The sequence below is a fragment of the Cercospora kikuchii genome, assembly GCF_019650295.1.
Source record: "Cercospora kikuchii DNA, contig_00005, whole genome shotgun sequence".
Taxonomy (NCBI): Eukaryota; Fungi; Ascomycota; class Dothideomycetes; order Mycosphaerellales; family Mycosphaerellaceae; genus Cercospora; species Cercospora kikuchii.
In genome coordinates, this window is record NW_025408586.1 from 374,962 (window position 1) to 395,591 (window position 20,630).

A 20,630-nucleotide genomic window follows, 5' to 3' on the forward strand; every position below is an offset into this window, starting at 1 on the left:
AGTCCTCGGAGGCATTTCCAAGAATCCACTCAGCCATCGCGCCCGTCAACGCACTGTCCTACTTCATGACGATAGAGGCAGATTTTGTAGCGTGACGAGCCGGAAGATGGAAGCCGCCGAGAATCAGTCAAGGACTCAACAGACTGGAAAGGTCCTCGGACATCATCAGCTCGCCGCCCAGCATGCAATTTCGCATCCCTCTTGCGATCAAAACAAGCCACAGTTTGGCATGCTGACTGTACTTCGTGTGAAGAGACGACTACTCCATCGCAAGTCGTTTCCAAATTCCTGCCATCATGTGGCATTTGGAGCACGGTGCGACCATGATGTAAGCGGCATGATCGAACAACTCTCTGGAAAAGCCTTCGATCGCATCTCCGACGATAGCAGAGCGAGGATTTGCGGGCAGCCCAATGTGTACAAGCCCAGCGCGACGCCGAGCCTGCCGGTATGCTGGGCAAACTCTGTTGGCCGAGGAGTCGGGTCTTGGTTTGGCGTACACTCGCCACTTTCATTGGCCGGAATGCGAAGCGGCAAGCTAGAGTTGAATAAATCCCTCCCACAAAACACATGGCGTTCATGGCATTGCCTAATTCAGCCACTTTCTGGTGCGCTCGCATATCACTGCCATGGAGATGGTACTTACTAGCGGCAGAGCAGCCTTGGCAATACGCAGGTACTGTCATGAACCAATGGACGCGACGCTCGCCCAGGTGAGAGTGCGCGCCGTATAACAACCATCACAGCCGCGCCCCTTGCTCTTGTGACTCTCCACGCGACTACGACATTCGTTTGAAGAGGCGCTCAGAATACACACCACTGTTTACCCACCAGCACAAAACACGAACACGCTACCCAATAATAACTAATACCATCAATCAACATGCGCTACCAACTCATCGCCATCGCGGCTGCCGCGACCGTGGCCTCTGCCAGCTACGCTCCTCCTGCCTATGAGTCGACTCCAGCTGCGTACGAGCCGGCTCCTCCAGCCTACGAGACACCGGCTCCAAAGTACCCAGTCTACACTCCAAGCAAGAACGAGACTACTCCAGCTCCATATCCAGAGCATGAGGGTACGTGATCAACGTCGCATCGATATGGCATGCGCAAAACGCTAACATTGCACGCAGATGAGCACGATGACTACACCAAGCCACCAACCTACTGCCCAGATGACGAGGAGAAGCCACCTCACTACGGCCCAGCCGAGCCATACCCAGAAGAGCCAGAGACTCACCCAACCGCCCCAGCTGAGACTCACCCAACCGCCCCAGCTGAGACTCACCCAGCTGCCCCTACCTACCCAGCCGAGACTCACCCAGCTGCTGCTCCAACTTACCCAGCTGAGACCCACCCAGCTGCTGCTCCAACTTACCCAGCTGAGACCCACCCAGCTGCTGCTCCAACCTACCCAGCTTCCACTGTGACCGCCCTCCCAGTGCCACAGCAGAACGCCACTCGCACTCACACCCCAGTGCAGTACACCGGCGCTGCCTCCATCAACGGCGTCGCCACTGGCCTCACCGCCATGTTCGCTGGTGTCGTTGCTCTCTTGCTGTAAACGACCCAATATCTAGGGATCTCATCATTCCTTTAGCTACTATCATGTACATGAGAGAAGAACAGGAAAACGGATGCCCTGTGGGTGACGGCAGTAGAGCACACGAGAAGAAGAGAGAACTGATTTCATGGAGATACGCCTGGACATGTCGCAACGTGTATACCCCTTTTCAATATTGATTTTTGTACATATCTTTTTACTGAGAAAGAGAATGAGGAATTTGCCTCTGATCACTCACACGCTCAGGTCAGCGACGGGAAATAATTCAATGCAATCGAAGTCGCTGCGCATCAAACACTGACTCCCTTCACTTTTGTTCGCGTGATGCTGTTCGTTGGTTTTGGGGATGCTACACCTGACTATCACGATTCTCTATGGTTCTCCCACGCAATTTTCCCGGCTTGAGGAAAGGCTGTTGGAAAAATCAAACACCTGAAGCCCGTTTTGCTCGCGGCGTCTGGACAAAGATCGCGTTCAAGGCCGGCACTCAAACTTACACTCACGCATGGTATCTAATGAATCACGACCAACTGGAGGTCGAAATAACGCAGATCTTAGAGCTGCGACATTCGCGATGTCAGACACCTAGTACGCTTGATACTTCCAATAGGACGTACGACTATAGAACACTAAATTGTCCGAGTTCAGCTACGAGCTGCTTTCATTACAATTTCGCCTTAGGCGCCAAGTCGTAGTCGCTTGGTCCTGTCAGGTAGCCCGTGATGGCTTCGATAGATGGGCTGAAGAAATATTCGCCACCTTTGTGATTCACCCAGCTTTCGAGTTCCATTCGGTGCTTGGTAGGGACTTCGCCGTCAGGCAAAGCGATCAGTCGCGGTGGATGGTGGTCGAGTCTTTGGCCAACTATGGGGTCGATGCCTGGGCCATCGACGCCGACGGATTCATGCTTGCCGTTGGGGTAATGGTGTTGACTGGCCCAGCCTTGAGAGGATCACATCATGTTAGCGTATGGCGCTCGCTCTGACGAGTAGGAGGATAGCACACTTACGAGTTGTCAGGAAATTGAATCCACTGCGGATATCGCTTTGGTAGCAAGCAAAGATTAGACCGCGTTCACGCTCGGCGGCAGTGTCCGAGGTTTTGGCTGCTTTCTCTGCATCGCTGACTTCAGGCCCATATGGGATCCCGCGTCGGATAATCACTGTGTGATCGTGGCTGAGATCTGACCTCGGCCGCATTTTTCGCGTGTGGGCCGCGAATGGACACTTGTCATGCTGGAGTCGAGGCTCGTAGTCGAAGTCATTGGATGCGTGTAAGCTCTCGTCCTCGTCGCTGTGGGGGCTCTCGTGGACAGGTGTTCCGTTCCTCCATCTGCCCATCAGATATGCCGCAAGCTTTTCTGCTGGCTTATCAGAGCCTTTGCAGAAAGGAGCATTGGGGCCGTTCTTCTGGAGCCATCTAATCATGAGTAAGACCTTGTTTACAACAAAATTGGCAGACGTGGCTTACTCTTCGAATTCGGGGACCAGCTGCTGCAGATCTCTAATCACAAGGAAGCTACCATCGGTGGCCCATGACGGCTGCTTCATTGGATCGCCTTTGTGTCCACACAAAATGAATCTATGGATACACAGGTTAGGGCGCGGAAGAATGTCGCCAGTCCAATGTTTGCGAACTCACCCTGCGTCCATGGCCTTCGGCTCTTTGTTTTTAGGCAATTTCGCGTTGGGAAGAGTGTCGTCCAAGCCTTTGATGAAAGGCTGGCTGAGCCCATCTGCATACCCAAAACTGTTCAAATGGACAAAAATCAGTACAATATCTAGCGGAAAGTGCTCGAATGCTGAGCACTTACTGCTCTTTCCCTTTCGCTTTTCCAGGTCGGACGTGACCCTCTCTCACCAAGGGAAATGTAACAACATCATCGTCAAGAAAGTACTGAGTAACACTCTTGACATGCTCCAGGATATCCGATTCAACACTGGAGGTAACCAGAAGGACGCCATCGATCTGACGGCGATCACGCCCGGGGACGTGAGAAGGCTGGTATTCGGGCCTGAGGTCTTGTGGGTTATCCCATCCCTCGCCTACCAGGTCCTCGTACATGCCCACTTCGAATTGGGCGCCCCGCAGTTGATTCCGTCGGAAGATTTTCAACAGCGCCGGATCCGACTGGACGGCTTGTTGGTCGGAAGTTTGCACAAACTTGCCGAGCTACATACAGAATAGTAGAGTCAGTACTGGACAGCCAGAGATAGTAACCATTCACCCACCTTCTGTAGACCTGATGATGCGAACGCGATGTTGACACCAGGGAGAGGTAGTAACGGAGCTTTTGCCCCAGAGCTCTTGAATAACTTTTGTGCGCCTGCTATCACATCCTTCATCTCGCATGCTTGTGCGGCAGTAGTAATGCGACCATCGTTCGCAAACTGCTTCAGTCGAGCTTTGAATGGATCCGGTTTCTGGATCTGGAAAAATAGAAAGGATTGAAACCTCTTAGGTAGTCCGGGCCTGGTGTCAACGAAGATTAGCCAATTCTCCACTGCTAGAGAAAAGTGACAGGAGGACTTGCCATATGTCGCCTTGGATGTTTGTCTTCCTGATAACCGACGCCGACATGCTTGTACTTCGACTGAGGACTTACGGTGGAGATGAGAAGTGTTAGAGCGATGAATGAGTGCTAGAGGGCACTTCAGGAAAGGCGTATTTGTAGGTCTCGCAAGATCGGAAGGCATCGTCCGAGCTTACAATATTGATCCGACGGTGGATGATTCGCACCTACTGGTCACTATCCAATGAATACATTTTGATTAGTGGTCCGAGTAGGCCAGGCTTGGTTCGGCGATCTGATCTGTTTGCCAAGGCGCTCAGATCAGATCATAGCTATTGATTGGACTGTTGACCCAGGTTCAGACTCGTCTAAACGGTCAATATCCCTTCATGTGCCATTGACAGAGTTGGTACTTCCTAGCAGCTTCAACGGCGGCCGGTGGTACTGATACGCGGCGTACGGCAACGAGAATCCTGTACAGCTCACAACTCCGGTCGCCATGGACCGCCGTACTCCCCGAATGGATAAGCATATCTATCGACCCCGTTACCTTTGGCAATGGTTTGGCATTACCACGGATAGCTGATCCGAGCGCAAGTCCACGATGCAGCTGATGCAGCATACGAAACATGCAGAACAGAACCGAAGTCCCCTACATAACCGCAACTATCCGTGCGTCAAGACGAGTGCGGGGACTGCAGCTCATGCTTAAAGGCAAATAGAGTTACAGACCCTTGTGGATATAGTAGAACCACGCGACTTGCTTGGCAATAGTTGATATGTTGATTGAGAAGGTGTATCTACCACTTTTTGCCCTTTACACGTGTGTCACCTGTTAGATCTATCTGCTTAAGTCTCCTGACCAATCTGATATCCTGTCTTGGATTTTCCACTGGTTATTGAGTCTCAAACAGTCATAATAGCAGCCCCCAACTGGACCCTGTGTTGTTTGTCAGCTTAGAAGATGTTTGTAGCCTTCTCTCTCTTGCTCGTACTCATAGCCTTGCCTCTTTTACTCATTCACCTGTAAGATATAAACACTTTGGTTTCTCTCGAAACCACTGATTGTTCATGTTTCTCAAATCTTGAGGTCCTGCAGCCATGGTCTTAATGGCCCAACCTGTATCGGTCCTGTATCGCCCAAGAGGCTTTTAAGGACCGGTCTCCGCGCAGGTGTGGAGTGCAGTGTAATCGCTACAAGCTGTATTTTTTTGATCCATATCCTAGCAGTTGCGTACCAAAAGCACCAGTCCTCATCTTGGTGGGCTCTCCAGAAGGCTTTCTTGTTGTTTTGGTCTGGCCAGTCCCTTCGGGCCTCTCAAAACACACTTGTTGTTGATCCCTCAGATATTCCTGGTCCTACCCAAAATCTGGGCCAATTGCGAGTGTGTACAGGCATGGTATTGTTGAAGACCCACGTTGTGAAGTTGATGCATTGAGGGGGATTGGATTGCCAAGCAACTAGCGTGTCTGCACTGTATCTGAAAGGGCTGTGATGTTACACATGTGACGGGACTCCACTTTTGGCACGGCTCGGAGACCGCGATCCGTTGCTAGCGGCCCCGTGGTCGTGCATGGGGCGATGGGATGATGGAATTGCCGAAAAGAGGCAGTACGCATCAGCAGAAGCAGTGAGGACTGTTAAAAGCGTGGGTCGGAAGCATAGTTCTTGTGAATCACAGTGGATCGCGAATCTTGCGTGGTAGGTGTTAGCTTCTATTGCTCATTCCGGCGGACGGCTCAAGACCATCGCAACGATCCACGCCACACGGTGCATGCATGAGAAATACCTGCTCTTCGACCATTCAAAGAGAAGACATAAAAGCTTGGAGTAAGACCTGCTTGTAGTTGTGTCCACCAAACATCGTTTCACTCGGGAACCTTTTGTTCCGGGCTTATTTCTTCCCTGGCACTTATTCCACTGATTGTACCCTGAGGACTCACGCAACACCATGAAGCTCCAATGGTCCCAGGTGGCCCTGGCTACTGCCGTCAGCGCAGGCCATAAGTACTTGGAAGAAGCCATGCGCGGAGAGCGTGTCTCTGGATATGGTACTTATGACAAACCCTCCTGGGAACCATCATTCAAGGATCAGTCTCCACCTTACAAGGCGCACCGCATCACTCGTGAAGATTGGAATCTTTCATGCAGCAGTGGCGAGACCAGCTGCCGGGATGCCATCGACGGCTCGAACACGACAGCCTGGCGCAGCGAGCCTGGTCAGAGTCCTTACATTACGATTGATCTGCACGATCATTACGCTGTCAGCGCAGTTGTGGTGTTGCCCCCAATAGATTTGAACAGTTCGGCCGGCTTGATCACTCACCACGAGATTTACCTGAGCCATGACGCCAAAAATTGGGGTTCGCCTGTAGCCCATGGCATGTGGCCGACAACAAACAGACAACGACTCGCTGCTTTCGAGCCCGCGTCAGCTCGATATGTGCGTTTAGTTGCCACATCTTCCGACGAGGGGTCACCGTTCTGGATTGGCATCTCTGAGCTCAACATCTATGCGAATCTTTACACTGTTCCTAAAGATCCCAGCCGAGGGATATGGGGTCCCACCATAGACTTGCCTGTCGTGCCAGCTTCGGGCGCCCAAGTAGCCACCGGCGAAGTCATGCTGTGGTCATCGTGGGGAGATGACCAGTTTCATTCAACTCCAGGCGGGAAAACGGCGATGTCATTCTGGGATTTCCGCAGCAATACCGTGTCTAAACGAATCGTTTCTGATACGCATCACGACATGTTCTGCCCTGGCATCGCTATCGATGGGACCGGCAACATGGTCGTGACTGGCGGTAATGATGCCGCTCAGACCAGCCTTTTCATCGCTAGCGAGAACAAATGGCAGTCGGCCAAGCCTATGAAACTTGAGCGTGGTTATCAAGCTACGACGACCCTATCAGATGGCCGGGTCTTTGTCATCGGGGGTTCCTGGGCGGGCGGGTCGAACATTGACAAGAACGGTGAAGTTTATGATCCTGCGACTAGGGAGTGGACGTCTCTACCAGGCGCTAGAGTCGAACCCATGCTCACGGATGATATGGAAGGCCCTTGGAGAGCAGACAACCATGGCTGGCTGTTTGGATGGAGGAACCGCACCGTATTCCAAGCTGGTCCCAGCCAGAGCATGAACTGGTATTTCGTGGAAGGCAAAGGTGATGTTCTGCCTGCAGGACAACGCTTAGAGGACGAGGATTCGATGTCTGGAAACGCGGTCATGTTCGATGCCACCAAAGGCAAGATCCTCACATTTGGAGGTTCACCAGACTACGAAAAGTCGCTAGCCCATGCAAACGCTCATATCATCACTCTCGGTAACCCTGGAGACGAAGTTGATGTGCGACCCGCTGGCAAAGGTGGCGCGATGAATTATAAACGCGTCTTCCATACTTCGGTCGTGCTTCCAGACGGCAAAGTGTTCATTGTTGGAGGGCAGACGTATGGCGTCGCATTCAACGAGGAGAACATACAGTTCACGCCTGAGCTGTACAACCCAGAAACGGATACTTTCGAGAAGATGCAGCATAACAACCTTGTTCGGACATATCACTCAGTCTCGATTCTTGTACCTGACGGCCGGGTGTTGACCGGCGGAGGTGGGCTGTGCGGCAACTGTTCAGCAAATCACTACGATGCGCAGCTTTTCACGCCCCCGTATCTTCTTACTGATTCGGGCGATGAGCGTGAGCGTCCCGCCTTTTCCACCAGGTTACCTTCCACAATCGGCGTCGGCGGGCGGCTGTTCTTTAGCACCACGACCAAGATCGCTTCTGCGGCGTTGATCCGCATATCCAGCGCCACACACACCGTCAACACCGATCAACGTCGTGTACCGTTGGTTCTCAACACACATGGTTTCTTCAGAAATATTTACAGCGTGCAAATCCCGAATGACCCAGGAGTTGTCATTCCTGGCTACTGGATGCTCTTCGTCATGGACGTTCATGGTACTCCAAGTATCGCCCACACCATCTTGATTACTGTCAAGCAGAATCCCAAACACAGTGCTACTTTCAGCGACGGGAGTGAGTCGTATTTATATAGGATACAAGAGGCGCTACGTCGCTAAGTCACTTCGTGACCGATAGCGTTAGACGAAAGAATGCGATGGATTTAGTGACAAACGAACTAGTCGCGACATCTCGAACTTAGCTATATTTGCAGCGCTAATACTATTGCGTAGTATAAAGCAGAAACGTAAGCGCAGTAAACATTATACACTACTAGGATTCGCCTCTCTACGACTATCTAGACAAGGTTGTTATAGTAATCTTAAAAAATACGTTCGAGGAAGACTATATAGCGGGACTACTTAACGGCCCGTTGCACGAAATGCAAACATTCGTTTTATAGATAACAAAATAAAGCGTAACTGGCCGGACGAATCGTACATGCTAATATATTGCTCGCTATGAGAAATTGCGAGGCTTAGACACTTACACGCTCAGATCAGCGACGGGGAATAATTCAGTGCAATCGAAGTCGCTGCGCATCAGAATTATCTTTTCCGCTTTTATTCTAGACGAGACAATCTGTTGACTTTGCACTGCAGATCCCTTCGTGATAATGCGGATAGCGGCGTGAACAGCCAATCCAGCAGCAAAGGCAGAGGATATGCTCGATGCGACAGTGTCTTTTTCGAGGGAGAAAACATCGATGCTTCGCGTCTCATGTTGCTGTCAAGCGTCGAATGTCACCGCATTTCTGCTTCGATGGCAACTTCACCTCTCAACGTGAAGGCCATGAACGAAAGCCTACTGACGAGCCGCGACACGCTCCACCGAGCCCTGCCCTACGTTGCAATGTATCAGCTTGTGGAAAATGGAGGCAACGAGGTAACGATCAACTCCAGCGCAGAACATCACTGCCTGAAATACATCTGCACAAAGGTATAATCAGGCTGCATGTGAGATGTGAGAGACTGACCAGAGTTAGATGTCAACGCAAGTCAAACCATTTCCTAGGCCTTGATAACATTGTTAAGGAACAACAAGACGGGGAACAGGCCGGGTTCGAAACGAATGTATTTCGACGTGCCAGTAGCTCGAATGCAGCCACAAACCTGTTTGTCGTCCGCAGTACGCAGGAGACGCCTGCACGTCGAGAAGCCTTCCTGGTCGTTGTAGTACGATACTTCTCTTTCGTCCTACCAAGCTGATACATCATTGTACTGCACTATGGGAGAGCCTCAAATCCCCCAATGGCCATTTCCCGATTATATAAGATCCATCAAGACGTCTTCTGATAACTCAAAGCTGCCCAACACCTCCAGCTTCGCTCCAATAGAGACTTCTATCACAACCAGACCACTACTGCTCTCCACATCAAACACCACACTTCAACCCAAAACCTTCTACACACAAACATGCATTCCGCCAGTATCAAAACCGCAATCTTGCTCTTCGGCGCCTTCCAACTCTCCACCGCCGCAGCACTGACCCCAGCTGGCGAGATCCTCGCGCAGGCTCTCGCAGAATACGGGGGTGTCGGAGCCTGCGACCCAGCGCGCGAACGCTGTCCAGACGTGGAACTCTCGCCTTCTTGTCGCCCTGAAGATCTGACACCGTGCAGAGACTACTGCTTAAGGAAGGTCGGCAATGTGCCTGGGCTTCATTGGCAGTGCCAGAGAAATATTAATCCTGCTCATCCGGAAGATACGTCTGGTGGGAGTCAGTGTGTTTGTTTGGTGATTTGATGTAATTGAGTAGGGCACTGGTGCCTACGACGAGGCACCCTGCCTCGTCTGGAGCAAGGTATTGAAGCAGGAAATTGTGGCAATGGATCTCCGTGGCTAGGGTACCTCAAGTGATGGCAGCAAAGTGAGCAAGCAGATCGTTGGAGATCGGGCGACGGGGTTTGAAGGAGAGAAGCACGACTGAGCGTTATGATGGCAACGACACAATCTTTGAGGTTCATTTGTACTGTGGCGGAGCGTCTCCGCAGATATGTGGCAAAATGTAGTGGCCAGAATTTCCTGGCTAGCAAAGCAAAGCATGAAAACGCCATAACGTCTGTATCCCTTAGCTTTTCCACAATCTTGAATCGAAGTATACCTCTTATAGCGGCGGAAGATCTGCTTGAACAGCTCTCTGCTAGGAATGTCCTTCACGATGTGAGAAATGATGCATGTGGCTGCATACGCTAGCTGACAGCTCTATGCATCCTTTGTGGCGCAGTTCTCGACCTCAGTTGTCCCACTTTAGCACAGCCCGCTGTGCTTCCCTCTCGTTTGCGATCTATTTCCTCTTCCTCTTCTTTTCACTCGAATTGAATCTGTGCGAGTACTCATTGAGCATACAAGGAAACTTAAGCCTGCGTTTCCCACTTGGAACGGCAGCCATAGACACAAGCACAAATTGAAAGCACAGAAAAACAGACATCGTCTGGAGACTGAAAATTTGAAAGCAAGCTTTCCAAGCTCGACACCAGAGACCAAAATGCCACAAGGTCTCAAACTCACATACATGCTCCCACCAAATCTGTCACTAGTCCCAGACCGCGACATAAAACTCGGCCAGCTTCTACCACTATCATACGACAAGCCCCGTCTACCGGATCCCGAATCCAACCTCACAGACTCTCCAGACTACATCTACCCAGACCCAAGTCTCGTCAAACACGAAGTCGAAGAGCCCTGGGAGTATGGAGAAGGCTACAAGAAAGCAGTCTCGGGCGGAGTTTGGGCCGATATCCCAGTTCTGACGGCAATCTGCGGATCGCTAGGCTTCCAGCGATCCGGAGGCGAGGACATCACTGTGGAAGCCAAGAAAGTCGAGACGAGTTGGTTCAGCCCCAGTACCAAGTATCTCGCCACGGCGCTGCAGCAACCCACTGCGAGCGAGCATTTACTGCAGGACCCGAGAGCACCGGTGTTCATGGTAACAGGCTTGAAAGTTGCCTATGATGCTTCGATCACTTTTGGAAAAGAGAAGTCGAAGGAGTTTCATGGCAGTGTGGGCGCGGATCTTACGGCTGTTGGAGCTCCGGTCAAAGTAGGGCCAGAGGCTGCTTTCAGTCGGACTCGCGAGGTGCATTTTCGTACGCATAAGGATGGACCTTTTGTGCTCGCGTACCAGCTTAAGCGGATCCGGCAGAAGAGAGATGGGTCGTTGGAGGTGAAGGGCTATAACTCCCGTGCTTTCCTCTTCGATGATGAGGTTCCGACTGCTGAGGTTGATTTTCAGAGTCTCTGGGATTTTGATGAGGTGACTCCGGAGACGGTGCTCGATGAGGATTGAGTTCAGTGAAATGGTCACAGCCAACGCTCGACCTGATCAATCACGAGGTCTTTTGCTCGTCTTGCAGTGTGTAGATGATCGTCTGATACGCTTGCCTCCCACAGCAGCATTCAAAATAGTCGCAACACGAAAGCATTTCGCATCAAAGTCCCTGTGAAGTAGCTTCCAAGGCTGCAGACAGTTGTATCCGTCACGTTGAATCGACAGCATCCGCAAAGCGTTGCTCATGCCCATGCAGCTTCGCAATTTTTGCACCTTCCTATCGTAATGATCCGAATTCACTTCCGAAAATTGACGAATATAGTCGCTCCGGTTCAGTAGAACGTCGTCTAGCAGTAATGATGCGATGCCTGCTGCCACTGGGGTGGCCACTGAAGTTCCAGACTTTGTCCCGTAAACTCCAGGCTTCACCAGCGCTTTGACTCCGCATCCGAGGGTAGCAAACTCTTTTCGTGAGTCCTCCATTGTCACGTTGCGAGCGTATTTGTTCCCGATGCCATCGATGGCATGAACGCAAATGACTCGATCATGACATGCCGGCCACTGGACTCCGTCATTGCCGCCAAAATTCGAGGCTGCGGCGAACACCAAACATGGTCTCTCAGGTCGTCCCACTGCGCCCTCTATTGCTTGATTTATGATTGGGACCTCTTCCGCGAATCCGAATGACAGTGAGATGATGTCCACGCACTCGACGTTGACCGCGTAATTGATGGCCTATAGGTAGAGCAGAAGTCAGCTGCGGGAATAGACGATGGGAAAGAGTGGAGACCTACATTGGCTATTCGACAGGCCTGCTCCTCTGTTGGCTTGCCGCTCGTGATATCTTCTTTGCTTAGGAACACCTGAGCGACGAAGATGTTGCAATGCGGGGCGACTTGACGCAATACAGACACAGCATGAGGGCCATGATCATCAACAGCTGTGCATTGCTCCGCGACGTTGCCCACCTCATCACAGCCCGGCTGGCCCTCAATGTCTCCGTCGTCGGTGCACCAGGTCCGGTAACTAATACATTTGTGATGGACATTTCTATATTGGTTCTTGTCGAAATTTGCTCCAGTATCAATGATGGCGACTTTCACTTGAGAAGACATACGTTTGTCTGACAGAACGGCCTTGTGGGCCTCGTTTCTCAGGTGAAAGAACCACTCCGCCGCATACTTAGATTGCGGGACTTCTGCAGAGGCCGCTGGGATGTGGTCTTCCTCACTTGGCCTGATATCTTGCTTGCTTGTAAGATCTATCGGACGTGTGTTGTCTCTCTGTGCTGCGCTCGATTGTGCATCAAGTTCTGCCTGTGGGCGACCAGAGTCGCGGAGCAGCGCCAGAAACTTATCGGGTGGAAGTTCGGCGCATCTTGCCACGAGCTGCAGGGACTTCACTAGAGTAGTGAACTTCTCATATATGGGTGAGCCTTGTGTCATAGGTCCCGAGTGCTTGAAATCTTCTTCGGCAGTGACACAGGCCAGAGCAATTGTGTAGATCTGGTGCCCGATGGTCGGTGCTTCCTTCTGGCACTCGGGTGCTAGCATAGGCACTTCCTCATACGTGATGATGCGTCCGAGCCAAATGGTCAAGATCAACTTTCCGAATGCTGGAAGACTGGGCCGCGCGGCATTGATGAAATTCTCCACGAACCCGCCTGGATAGTCTTGAGATGTTGAAAAGGGCAAGTACGGCTGGAGCACGCCGCCAGCTGCGTCGCCTGGAAAGTGCAAGTCGAGATCGACACGACGATCGTGCCAAAATGCAGTGCCACTCAGATGGAGGTATGCATAGGCCAAGAGTAGCACGATTGCCAGACGATGTTTGACGTCGGGATAGAAGCTGTCACCTGGGTCAGTCAGCCAGTCTGCCAAAGGTGTCAGTGTGATGCTGCCGCTTCTTTTCTGCTTTGTTTCAGAGATGACTTGAAGGAAGCCTGCTTTGTAAGGCCGCAAGTAGATTTCCTCGAGACCGTTGGCCAGGATCTCGCAGAGAACGGCCTGTTGCCGTTCCTCGGCGCTACTAGTCGGCCACTGAAGTCTGATCCGGGCAGCTTTCCATTCACGTATCGACTTCTCTCGACTGCCTGATCGGAAGGATAGTAAACAGTCTCTGAAAGTCTCCGCCCCACTTGTGAACGAGACCATGGCATCGTGTTGAGACGTGCAATGCGAGCATCTCAGTTGAAGACTGATCAGCTTCTCAAGCTTGCGTACACTTTCATACGTACTGCCGATAGTGTGCAGCAATTTTTCCCCTTTCACGAGGTCCATGATCGAAGCTGGGAGAAACTCTGGGTCCAGAGCAACTGCACATGTTTCCAGATCAAATTCGAGTTGCTCGCGAATGTTGGTTCCTGGGCAAAACAGGAAGGGTTTGATGGTTGTATGGAAGCTGTGTTCCGTATTCGCAGTCACATCGGTACCTTCCCACTCCACGGCATGTTTGATACTGTGCAGATTTGGGTAGGGTTGCGGCGTGCCCAGGCTGCTATCGGTATGAAGGAGGGCCTCGAGGGTCGTCAAAAGCTGATGAACAGCATCTAATGCCGAGAGCTGACCAGCGATGGAAGTCCATTGAGGTAGCAATCCATGTATGACACGTAACTGCGCGTATATTGAAGCGTGGAAAGGTTCGTCGTCCAGCTGGGAGTCCTGGTTTACGGCAGCCTGGGCCGCCTTGGCGTCGTCCGTTTTCGCAACGACAAGCTCGGCGACGCATAGAAAGGCTGGGAGTACGGATCTCAAAAGGCTGATATCGGATTCAGCGTCCATCTCAGGAGTGAACGGCACGACTGCGTCGTGAACATGGGACCAACAGCAGCAGCCGCCGAGACTGGATCAGGTCAGGTGCGACCTCGAAACGTCGTCGCAAGCGCAGCCTTATTTGATCCTTCAGCTGCAGGTGAGAGGCGTCTGCCCTGCATGCTCTAGACTCCGGCGTAGGCAGAGCTGGAAGCATGGTGAGGAACTGGATATATACTGAATGCATGAGCTCTGCACGTTTTTATGCTGATCATGGATGAGAATGGCTGACCTAGGACCCAGCATAAGCCAGTTGACGAAGACCTGCCGGCATGAGCTCGACGAACTCAGCAGCAGCCATCGCGATGCTGTGAAGCGCATTGTGCACGATCCACTGGCCGAACCGCCGACGGCATTGGATCTTCTGGCTTGGATCCCAGAGCAAAAGACGAAATTGAACCTTTTCGCCGACCTTTTGGGTGTCTTCGCGCACGGCTCGTTGTCTGTGGAACACAGGCTGAGGAACAACAGCGCAGTTCGGAGCAGCATCGCGCAGCTTCTGGAGGCGATCAGCAAGAACCTTTGTCTCTGCATCAGATCGAGAGTGCAGCTCGCAGGACCTCAGCAAACGACAGACGATGATCCGATCGAGCCCGCTCCAGCATACGATGTCACGAAGATCGCGTGTCGACGAATTGGTCGCGATGTCGCGAATTTGGTCAGATTTGCGGCGCTGATACGATTGCGTAGTATGCAGCAATATCGTGAGCGCAGTGAACATCATGAACCTTTGGATCATGATGGTCTGCCTCTCGGGGACTACTTTGACAAGGTCGTTACAAGAGCTTTGAAAGAGGCATTCGAGGACACGGGTATGGCAGAGCTTGACGACTCATCGCAAGATATACAACAAAGCGTTCCACACAGGATAAGACAGACCGTGACGAGCCGGTGGAAGCGTATATGCTACCATATTGCTCGCTATCAACAATTACGAGGGTCGGACAGTCCGGCTGAAGAAAACGTGGATGACGAGGACATCGTTATGGAAAATGTGCAATTCGACGCAGGCGTCAAACACGCTGTGCCCTTGAGAGGCGATGGCATCCATGCTTCGAAAAACGTGGTCGTACCTCAGCACGAGAAAGCCACCACATTTCAGGGGTCTTTGAACGAGCAGGCCAAAGTGCCTCAGCCGCCTAGTATCACCCCGTCTGTAGCGTTGACAAATGTTGCGGGGTTCAGCGTGCGGATGCCCAGGCTGAGAAAACAGGATGTTACGTACGAGAATGGGATGCTCGAGTTCCTCTGTCCTCTATGCAAGATCCCGCAGCAGCTGCCGAGCGATCGATCTGCTGTTCACCAACATCGGGCGTGGGAGTGAGCATACGCACGGCAATATTTGGAGCTGCAAGAAATACTGATCATTCGCAGGAAGCATGCATTCTACGATCTAGAACCCTATATTTGCCTTCTGGAATGTAAGACGCCAGAAGCCACTTATCGCACTTTCGAGGACTGGACACGACATATCAACAATGAACACGCTCGTTATACTTGGCAGTGCCAGAATTGTACAGAGTCCTGCGATAATCAAGCTGCGTTTGAACAACATCTGCGGTCTCAGCACGAAGCCAAGCTGACAGCAGGCGAACTAGCCTTTATAGCCAAAACTTGCGAGCGCCCTGTCGCAGCATTTTCGGCCTGTTTCTTCTGTGGGAAATATGAGCTGAGCGGGCAAGCAGAAGCCGAGACCAGAGATGCTGCAGCTCTGCGACAACGAAAGATGATGCGTTGCATGGCACAACACATGAGGTCCATGGCTTTGACTTCTTTGCCGGATCAACTCTCAGTTTCGGATGGCTCTGCTGAATCAGCAGCAAGAGTCTCAGATGCAAGCGAAGCGTCAGCACGTTTTCGGACAGTCACTCAAAGCAATGCCAAGTCGACCAATCCGAGTAGCGAAGCCTTTGAAAGCATACTTTCTCAGCTCAAAGCGCAATACGAGGAGACGGATGGGCGAGCAGAGTTTACCAACGAGTGGAGACTGAAGTCTGATCTAACGAGCTCCGACAACAGGCCTGCGGATCTCCCACAATTGATGCTGGATCCAGAAAAATCGTCCCAGCAGTATTGGTTATCCACGATCGATCTAGACTGTGTTGGCGAAGGTCCACCACGGTACGATGGAAAGCCACTGACTTTTGATGACAACGAGCCGCTCAGTAGAGCCGTGACTTTCCCATCCAGTTATTGGTCTGTGCCAGAGCAGACCGATTTCGCCAGGTATATCGCGCATTTCGGCACCGATTTCGCAGCCATTGCCAATCACATGCGCACAAAGTCTCAACTCATGGTCAAGAACCATTTTCAACGTCAGGTTGATGGCGGGCGTGCGGATCTAGCTGAGCAAGCCGAACAAGCAAATCAGCGCAGAAAGCGAGGTGAAGACATGGGTCCTCCTCCCACTCCTACGCCTATCTCTAAAAGGAAATATGATACCCTGGAGACGATTGTCTCGCATGGATTCCCCTCTCCGACATTACCCATGCCTCTAGACGCGGATCACCCAGAAGCTGCTCTAGAGACTCCGCGAAAATCCACCGAGGGCAGCACGGGCGTTCTATCCGCCATTGAAGATGACGGATACATATCGGACGAGATTGATCCTGTCGGCAAAATTGAAGTATCCAGGGGGGATCGAATGCCATCTGATGTTCAGGATGAAAATCGCTTTGCTTCGCAGACGTACCCTGGACCATTACAACAGGAAGGACAGGGTGGAGGTCCTTCGCGCAGTATGACTCTACCGGGCATGGATCAGGACAGTCCCAAATCGCCTGCATCTAACAAACGACATAAGTGCCCATACTGCGCGACCGAATTTGCCCGACATCACAACCTCAAATCGCATCTTCTTACTCACAGCCAGGAAAAGCCGTACGTGTGTCAGACATGCCAAGCACGCTTCCGGCGTCTGCACGATCTAAAGCGACATACTAAACTGCACATCGGGGAAAGGCCACACACGTGCGACAAGTGTGGCCGCAAATTTGCCCGGGGCGACGCACTAGAGCGGCATAACAAAGCACCAGGTGGCTGTGCGGGTCGTCGATCCAGCTTCACGGGCTTGGACGATGACGGCGGGGCCGCGCACAACGAAGACCTGCCCCTGTACGATGAAAGGCCATTTGATGTTGGGGATAAAATTGTTGTCTTCGCTTCAAATCATCGATATCAAGGTGGCAAAGTCATACCAAGTTCGAGTCCACCTCCCAGTCCGAATGCCGAACCAACTGCAATCTTCCGGGCGCTCTCGGAGAACCCGCAACCTGTCTATGATCAGCTGACCGAGCCTTCATCTGTTCAAGACCCGTTTGAATTCTTCGGCGTCAAGAATCCGCGACTGAACGCCGAGCCTACCCCTTCCAGAACAGGTCGCGCAATTCACTGCCGCTCGCTTTCGATAGGGACGTGGAAAGTTGTTGGCCGAACTGCGAAGGACTTATCAGTCTACTACTGGGTCGACGAGGCGATTATAGCATACTTTTTCAGAGGCAACGGCATGGGCTGCAAAATTGAATATCCCTTCGCGTGGATCAAACATATCATGGCGGATGAACTTTTCATCGAGCTTATCAGGCCGCCAAAGTTTTATAGAGAAAACACTGCCAATTTCACTGGAGAATTTGTCGAGTGCAGCGACTTCACCGACTACAAACAAGCCAGTCAGATCATGACACACCGTCTCGAAGGACACGCCGAACTTTTATGCCAGGAGCTTACAGCCATGAAGTCACTTGACATATACCGGTGCAGACATGACAATGCTAGTGCTGCTGTGGACAGCGGAGTTTCATATATGTACGCTGGCACGATGAAGCGTCCAGATGACACACTTTGGGAAAAGGATGGGCTCTCGCGCATGAAGCCTCGACAGGAGTCGGGAGTCTCATCGCAGGGTTCCAGACGCTTCGATATGACTGCACGGTTGGCACATGCATCATCTGAGTGGCAAGACAGCGGCACGACATTGCCGTCAATTAGGCATGCTCTGGGTTCTGAGTCGTTGGGCGGCTTTCACGCTTCAACCACCTCAACAACACTGCCGGATCTCGTTTCTGGCGCACAGTCGTATCACTCCCGCGACCTACCACTACCAGTGCCGGATCCAGATTATTCGATTTACGGACAATCAGCCCAGCCGTCGACCTTGACGTTAAACGAATCGGTCATGGTAGAGACAGGGGGCATGCCCAGCATAGTCGGTCCCTACCGGATCTCCCGAGTTTACTCCACTGATCATTACGACTTGGTTGACGGCCCGCGAGGCATGGAGACGAGACAGCTGGTTGGTGGAGGGAGATTACAGGTAGTCTCGGACACGTTGCCTCCGATCCGGGCGACAGAAAACGCCCCGCATACTGAACATTCGCGTCATGATGCACATGAAGACGACGAGTACATATCCCACGTGATTGATCCTGCGGAGAAAACCAATGTAGGCACGGACGGGTACTTTGTCGGCGATGGCAAGTATCTCAGCGGCCTACGTGAACAGACGGTCTCTGATGACGAAGCTTTCTTTGACAGAATGGCTGGTTCAAATCAAAACTCGCAATTGGCTCAGGATCATCCGCACGAACCATCGTCTGTTCGCCAGTGGACCGAGTCTCTCGGCATCAGTGACCAGCAAGTCGACAACGTCTCATCCTCGGGACATCCTGCGGATAGTAGTTCAGCAGCCCTCTCGAGCCGCGACTCGCTTACGCGGCTCGCAGTGGGTCTATTACAACAACTACAAACGGACCCACGTGAGCCATCAGCATTCCTTCTCCAAACATGTGAACAAGCTCTGCGCGCTTCAGATACGACTCAGCGCGACCTCCTGATTACGAGTGCAGCAGATGCTGAAGCCCTGGAGCGTTTGCGTTCTCTGATTGCCGAATGCCTACGGCTTTTAGTAACGCCCACAGATCAAACGCCTCTGGCCTGGCGTGACTTGTTACTGACTGTACATATGGTACTAGGTATCAGTCTCCCAACGGAACCGCCCCTGAGCTGGCACCACTCGCGATAAGACTTGGCCCATACAACGACTTCGTCGTTGCTCTATGAGCGATGATGTTGCTTCGATCTCGCATGACCTGGCCCACGGCACCGGCAACAGGCCCTCACTAACTGATACAAACGACCCGTATGGGCTGCCACTATCATCTCCAGATCGTGTGCATGTGCGCTGTCTTGCAGTGAACAAAATGTTTCGACTCATAGGACGATATTGGCGGCAATGCGAGCAGACGGGAAGCACGGGTCGAACCGTCAGCATGAATCTGGTCATTGCGGGTTCCGAACGAGCCACTAAGACAGAAGTGCCCACAACAAGACTTGTGACCTACGGCGAACGGAACAGTCGATGCAATCCCAAGGTCTCGGATCATGCGCAATGTGAGCGGGCAGGAAAATGTGTCACACGCTCAAACACTGCAGAAGTGAGCCATCCTATCCGGCATCTCAGAACCCCATGCCGAGGGCATAATACGAAACAACTCATACGCATGCCTCAAAGATCACCAGACCCGAAAATGGCATGGACGTGATGATCAATGACCACTGTCATCAAATTCCTATGAGCCATTCGCGCACGATCCACTATCAGATGATCCTCAACGACTTTAAGATTGGCAGAAGCAAAAAGGAACCGCTCATATGCGAGCAAGTAATGGATCAACCACATCTTATGCTTCCTGGACATCGTGAGGCCGCACATCCAGAGCAGAGGTAGTGTTTGCGAAGGCTGGCCGTAGTGCTCTTGTCGCCAGACCCATGCGTCAAATATGGAGCTGCCCACACAAATTGCCATACAGGTGGTCAACACGATCGCCGTATCGAGACGAGCAAAGCGTCGCCCCATATCGATTCAAGATCGTGAGAGGGGCCGCTGGAGTGAAGGTCAAGGATGTGGCGGCAGAAACGTGCTTCGCCGTGATAAATAGAAGAGTTCGGTTCGCTAAGACTGACGATATAATCGAGTTGCCAATCATTCAGTAATCGCATTTTGCCGGCGTGTGCATCTAGGGCGAAAGGGCGCAACATACAAAACCGGCACTTCCATGTGGAGGGCAATATAGCTGAGGCCTGAACGACTGCGTGGTGGTTCAATCTGCGACACACTGGCTGAGACTTGGCTGGAAAACGCTCGGTGACAACGCTCTCAGAGAAGTGGATTTCCCTCTGCCAGCGCTGAAGGTTCGCAGACAATTATCAATTGGCAGTGCACTGATCCTCCATTGAGCGTGGTCGCTTCAGAGCAGCATTGTGCTGCTAGGATTGCCTATTCCAGTATCGTGGCATTCTAGCTTAAACTACGCGAAGCGACGACGATCGCTCGCTGCAAGCGACCTTCCAACAATGTCGGCACTGTACACCACGAGCGTCGAAACCACGCATCAAGCGTCCGCTGGTCCGCAATCTATTCTGCCCCTCACAAATATCCTCCTCAACCAAGCTTTCGATAAAGGCTTAATGCAAACACGCATTCCAGCTTGCAGCCACCTTCGCATTTTGCCGGGAG

At 52.1% G+C, this 20,630-nt stretch overlaps 6 protein-coding genes across 6 annotated transcripts; 4 read left to right on the plus strand and 2 right to left on the minus strand.

Annotated features, from left to right (window-relative positions):
- Positions 1-883: 883 nt before the first annotated feature.
- Positions 884-1,564, plus strand: CKM354_000793500 (uncharacterized protein; the record flags this gene model as incomplete). Its single annotated transcript, XM_044803297.1, has 2 exons — positions 884-1,076; positions 1,134-1,564. The coding sequence occupies 2 exons, from the start codon at positions 884-886 to the stop codon at positions 1,562-1,564; spliced, it is 624 nt and encodes a 207-aa protein (XP_044659232.1).
- A 664-nt stretch (positions 1,565-2,228) lies between these two features.
- Positions 2,229-4,144, minus strand: CKM354_000793600 (uncharacterized protein; the record flags this gene model as incomplete). The annotated part of the gene is made up of 7 exons (XM_044803298.1): positions 2,229-2,506; positions 2,574-2,983; positions 3,035-3,145; positions 3,206-3,313; positions 3,378-3,736; positions 3,796-4,036; positions 4,098-4,144. The coding sequence occupies 7 exons, from the start codon at positions 4,142-4,144 to the stop codon at positions 2,229-2,231; spliced, it is 1,554 nt and encodes a 517-aa protein (XP_044659233.1).
- A 1,884-nt stretch (positions 4,145-6,028) lies between these two features.
- On the plus strand, positions 6,029-8,155 carry CKM354_000793700 (uncharacterized protein; the record flags this gene model as incomplete). The annotated part of the gene is made up of 1 exon (XM_044803299.1): positions 6,029-8,155. The coding sequence occupies one exon, from the start codon at positions 6,029-6,031 to the stop codon at positions 8,153-8,155; it is 2,127 nt and encodes a 708-aa protein (XP_044659234.1).
- A 2,368-nt stretch (positions 8,156-10,523) lies between these two features.
- CKM354_000793800 (uncharacterized protein) lies at positions 10,524-11,324 on the plus strand (the record flags this gene model as incomplete). Its single annotated transcript, XM_044803300.1, has 1 exon — positions 10,524-11,324. The coding sequence occupies one exon, from the start codon at positions 10,524-10,526 to the stop codon at positions 11,322-11,324; it is 801 nt and encodes a 266-aa protein (XP_044659235.1).
- Positions 11,325-11,360: 36 nt separating this feature from the next.
- On the minus strand, positions 11,361-14,086 carry CKM354_000793900 (uncharacterized protein; the record flags this gene model as incomplete). Its single annotated transcript, XM_044803301.1, has 2 exons — positions 11,361-12,041; positions 12,101-14,086. 2 exons carry the CDS (start codon positions 14,084-14,086, stop codon positions 11,361-11,363), a joined length of 2,667 nt encoding a protein of 888 aa, XP_044659236.1.
- A 253-nt stretch (positions 14,087-14,339) lies between these two features.
- On the plus strand, positions 14,340-19,136 carry CKM354_000794000 (uncharacterized protein; the record flags this gene model as incomplete). Its single annotated transcript, XM_044803302.1, has 2 exons — positions 14,340-15,436; positions 15,491-19,136. 2 exons carry the CDS (start codon positions 14,340-14,342, stop codon positions 19,134-19,136), a joined length of 4,743 nt encoding a protein of 1,580 aa, XP_044659237.1.
- Between the last annotated feature and the right edge of the window lie 1,494 nt (positions 19,137-20,630).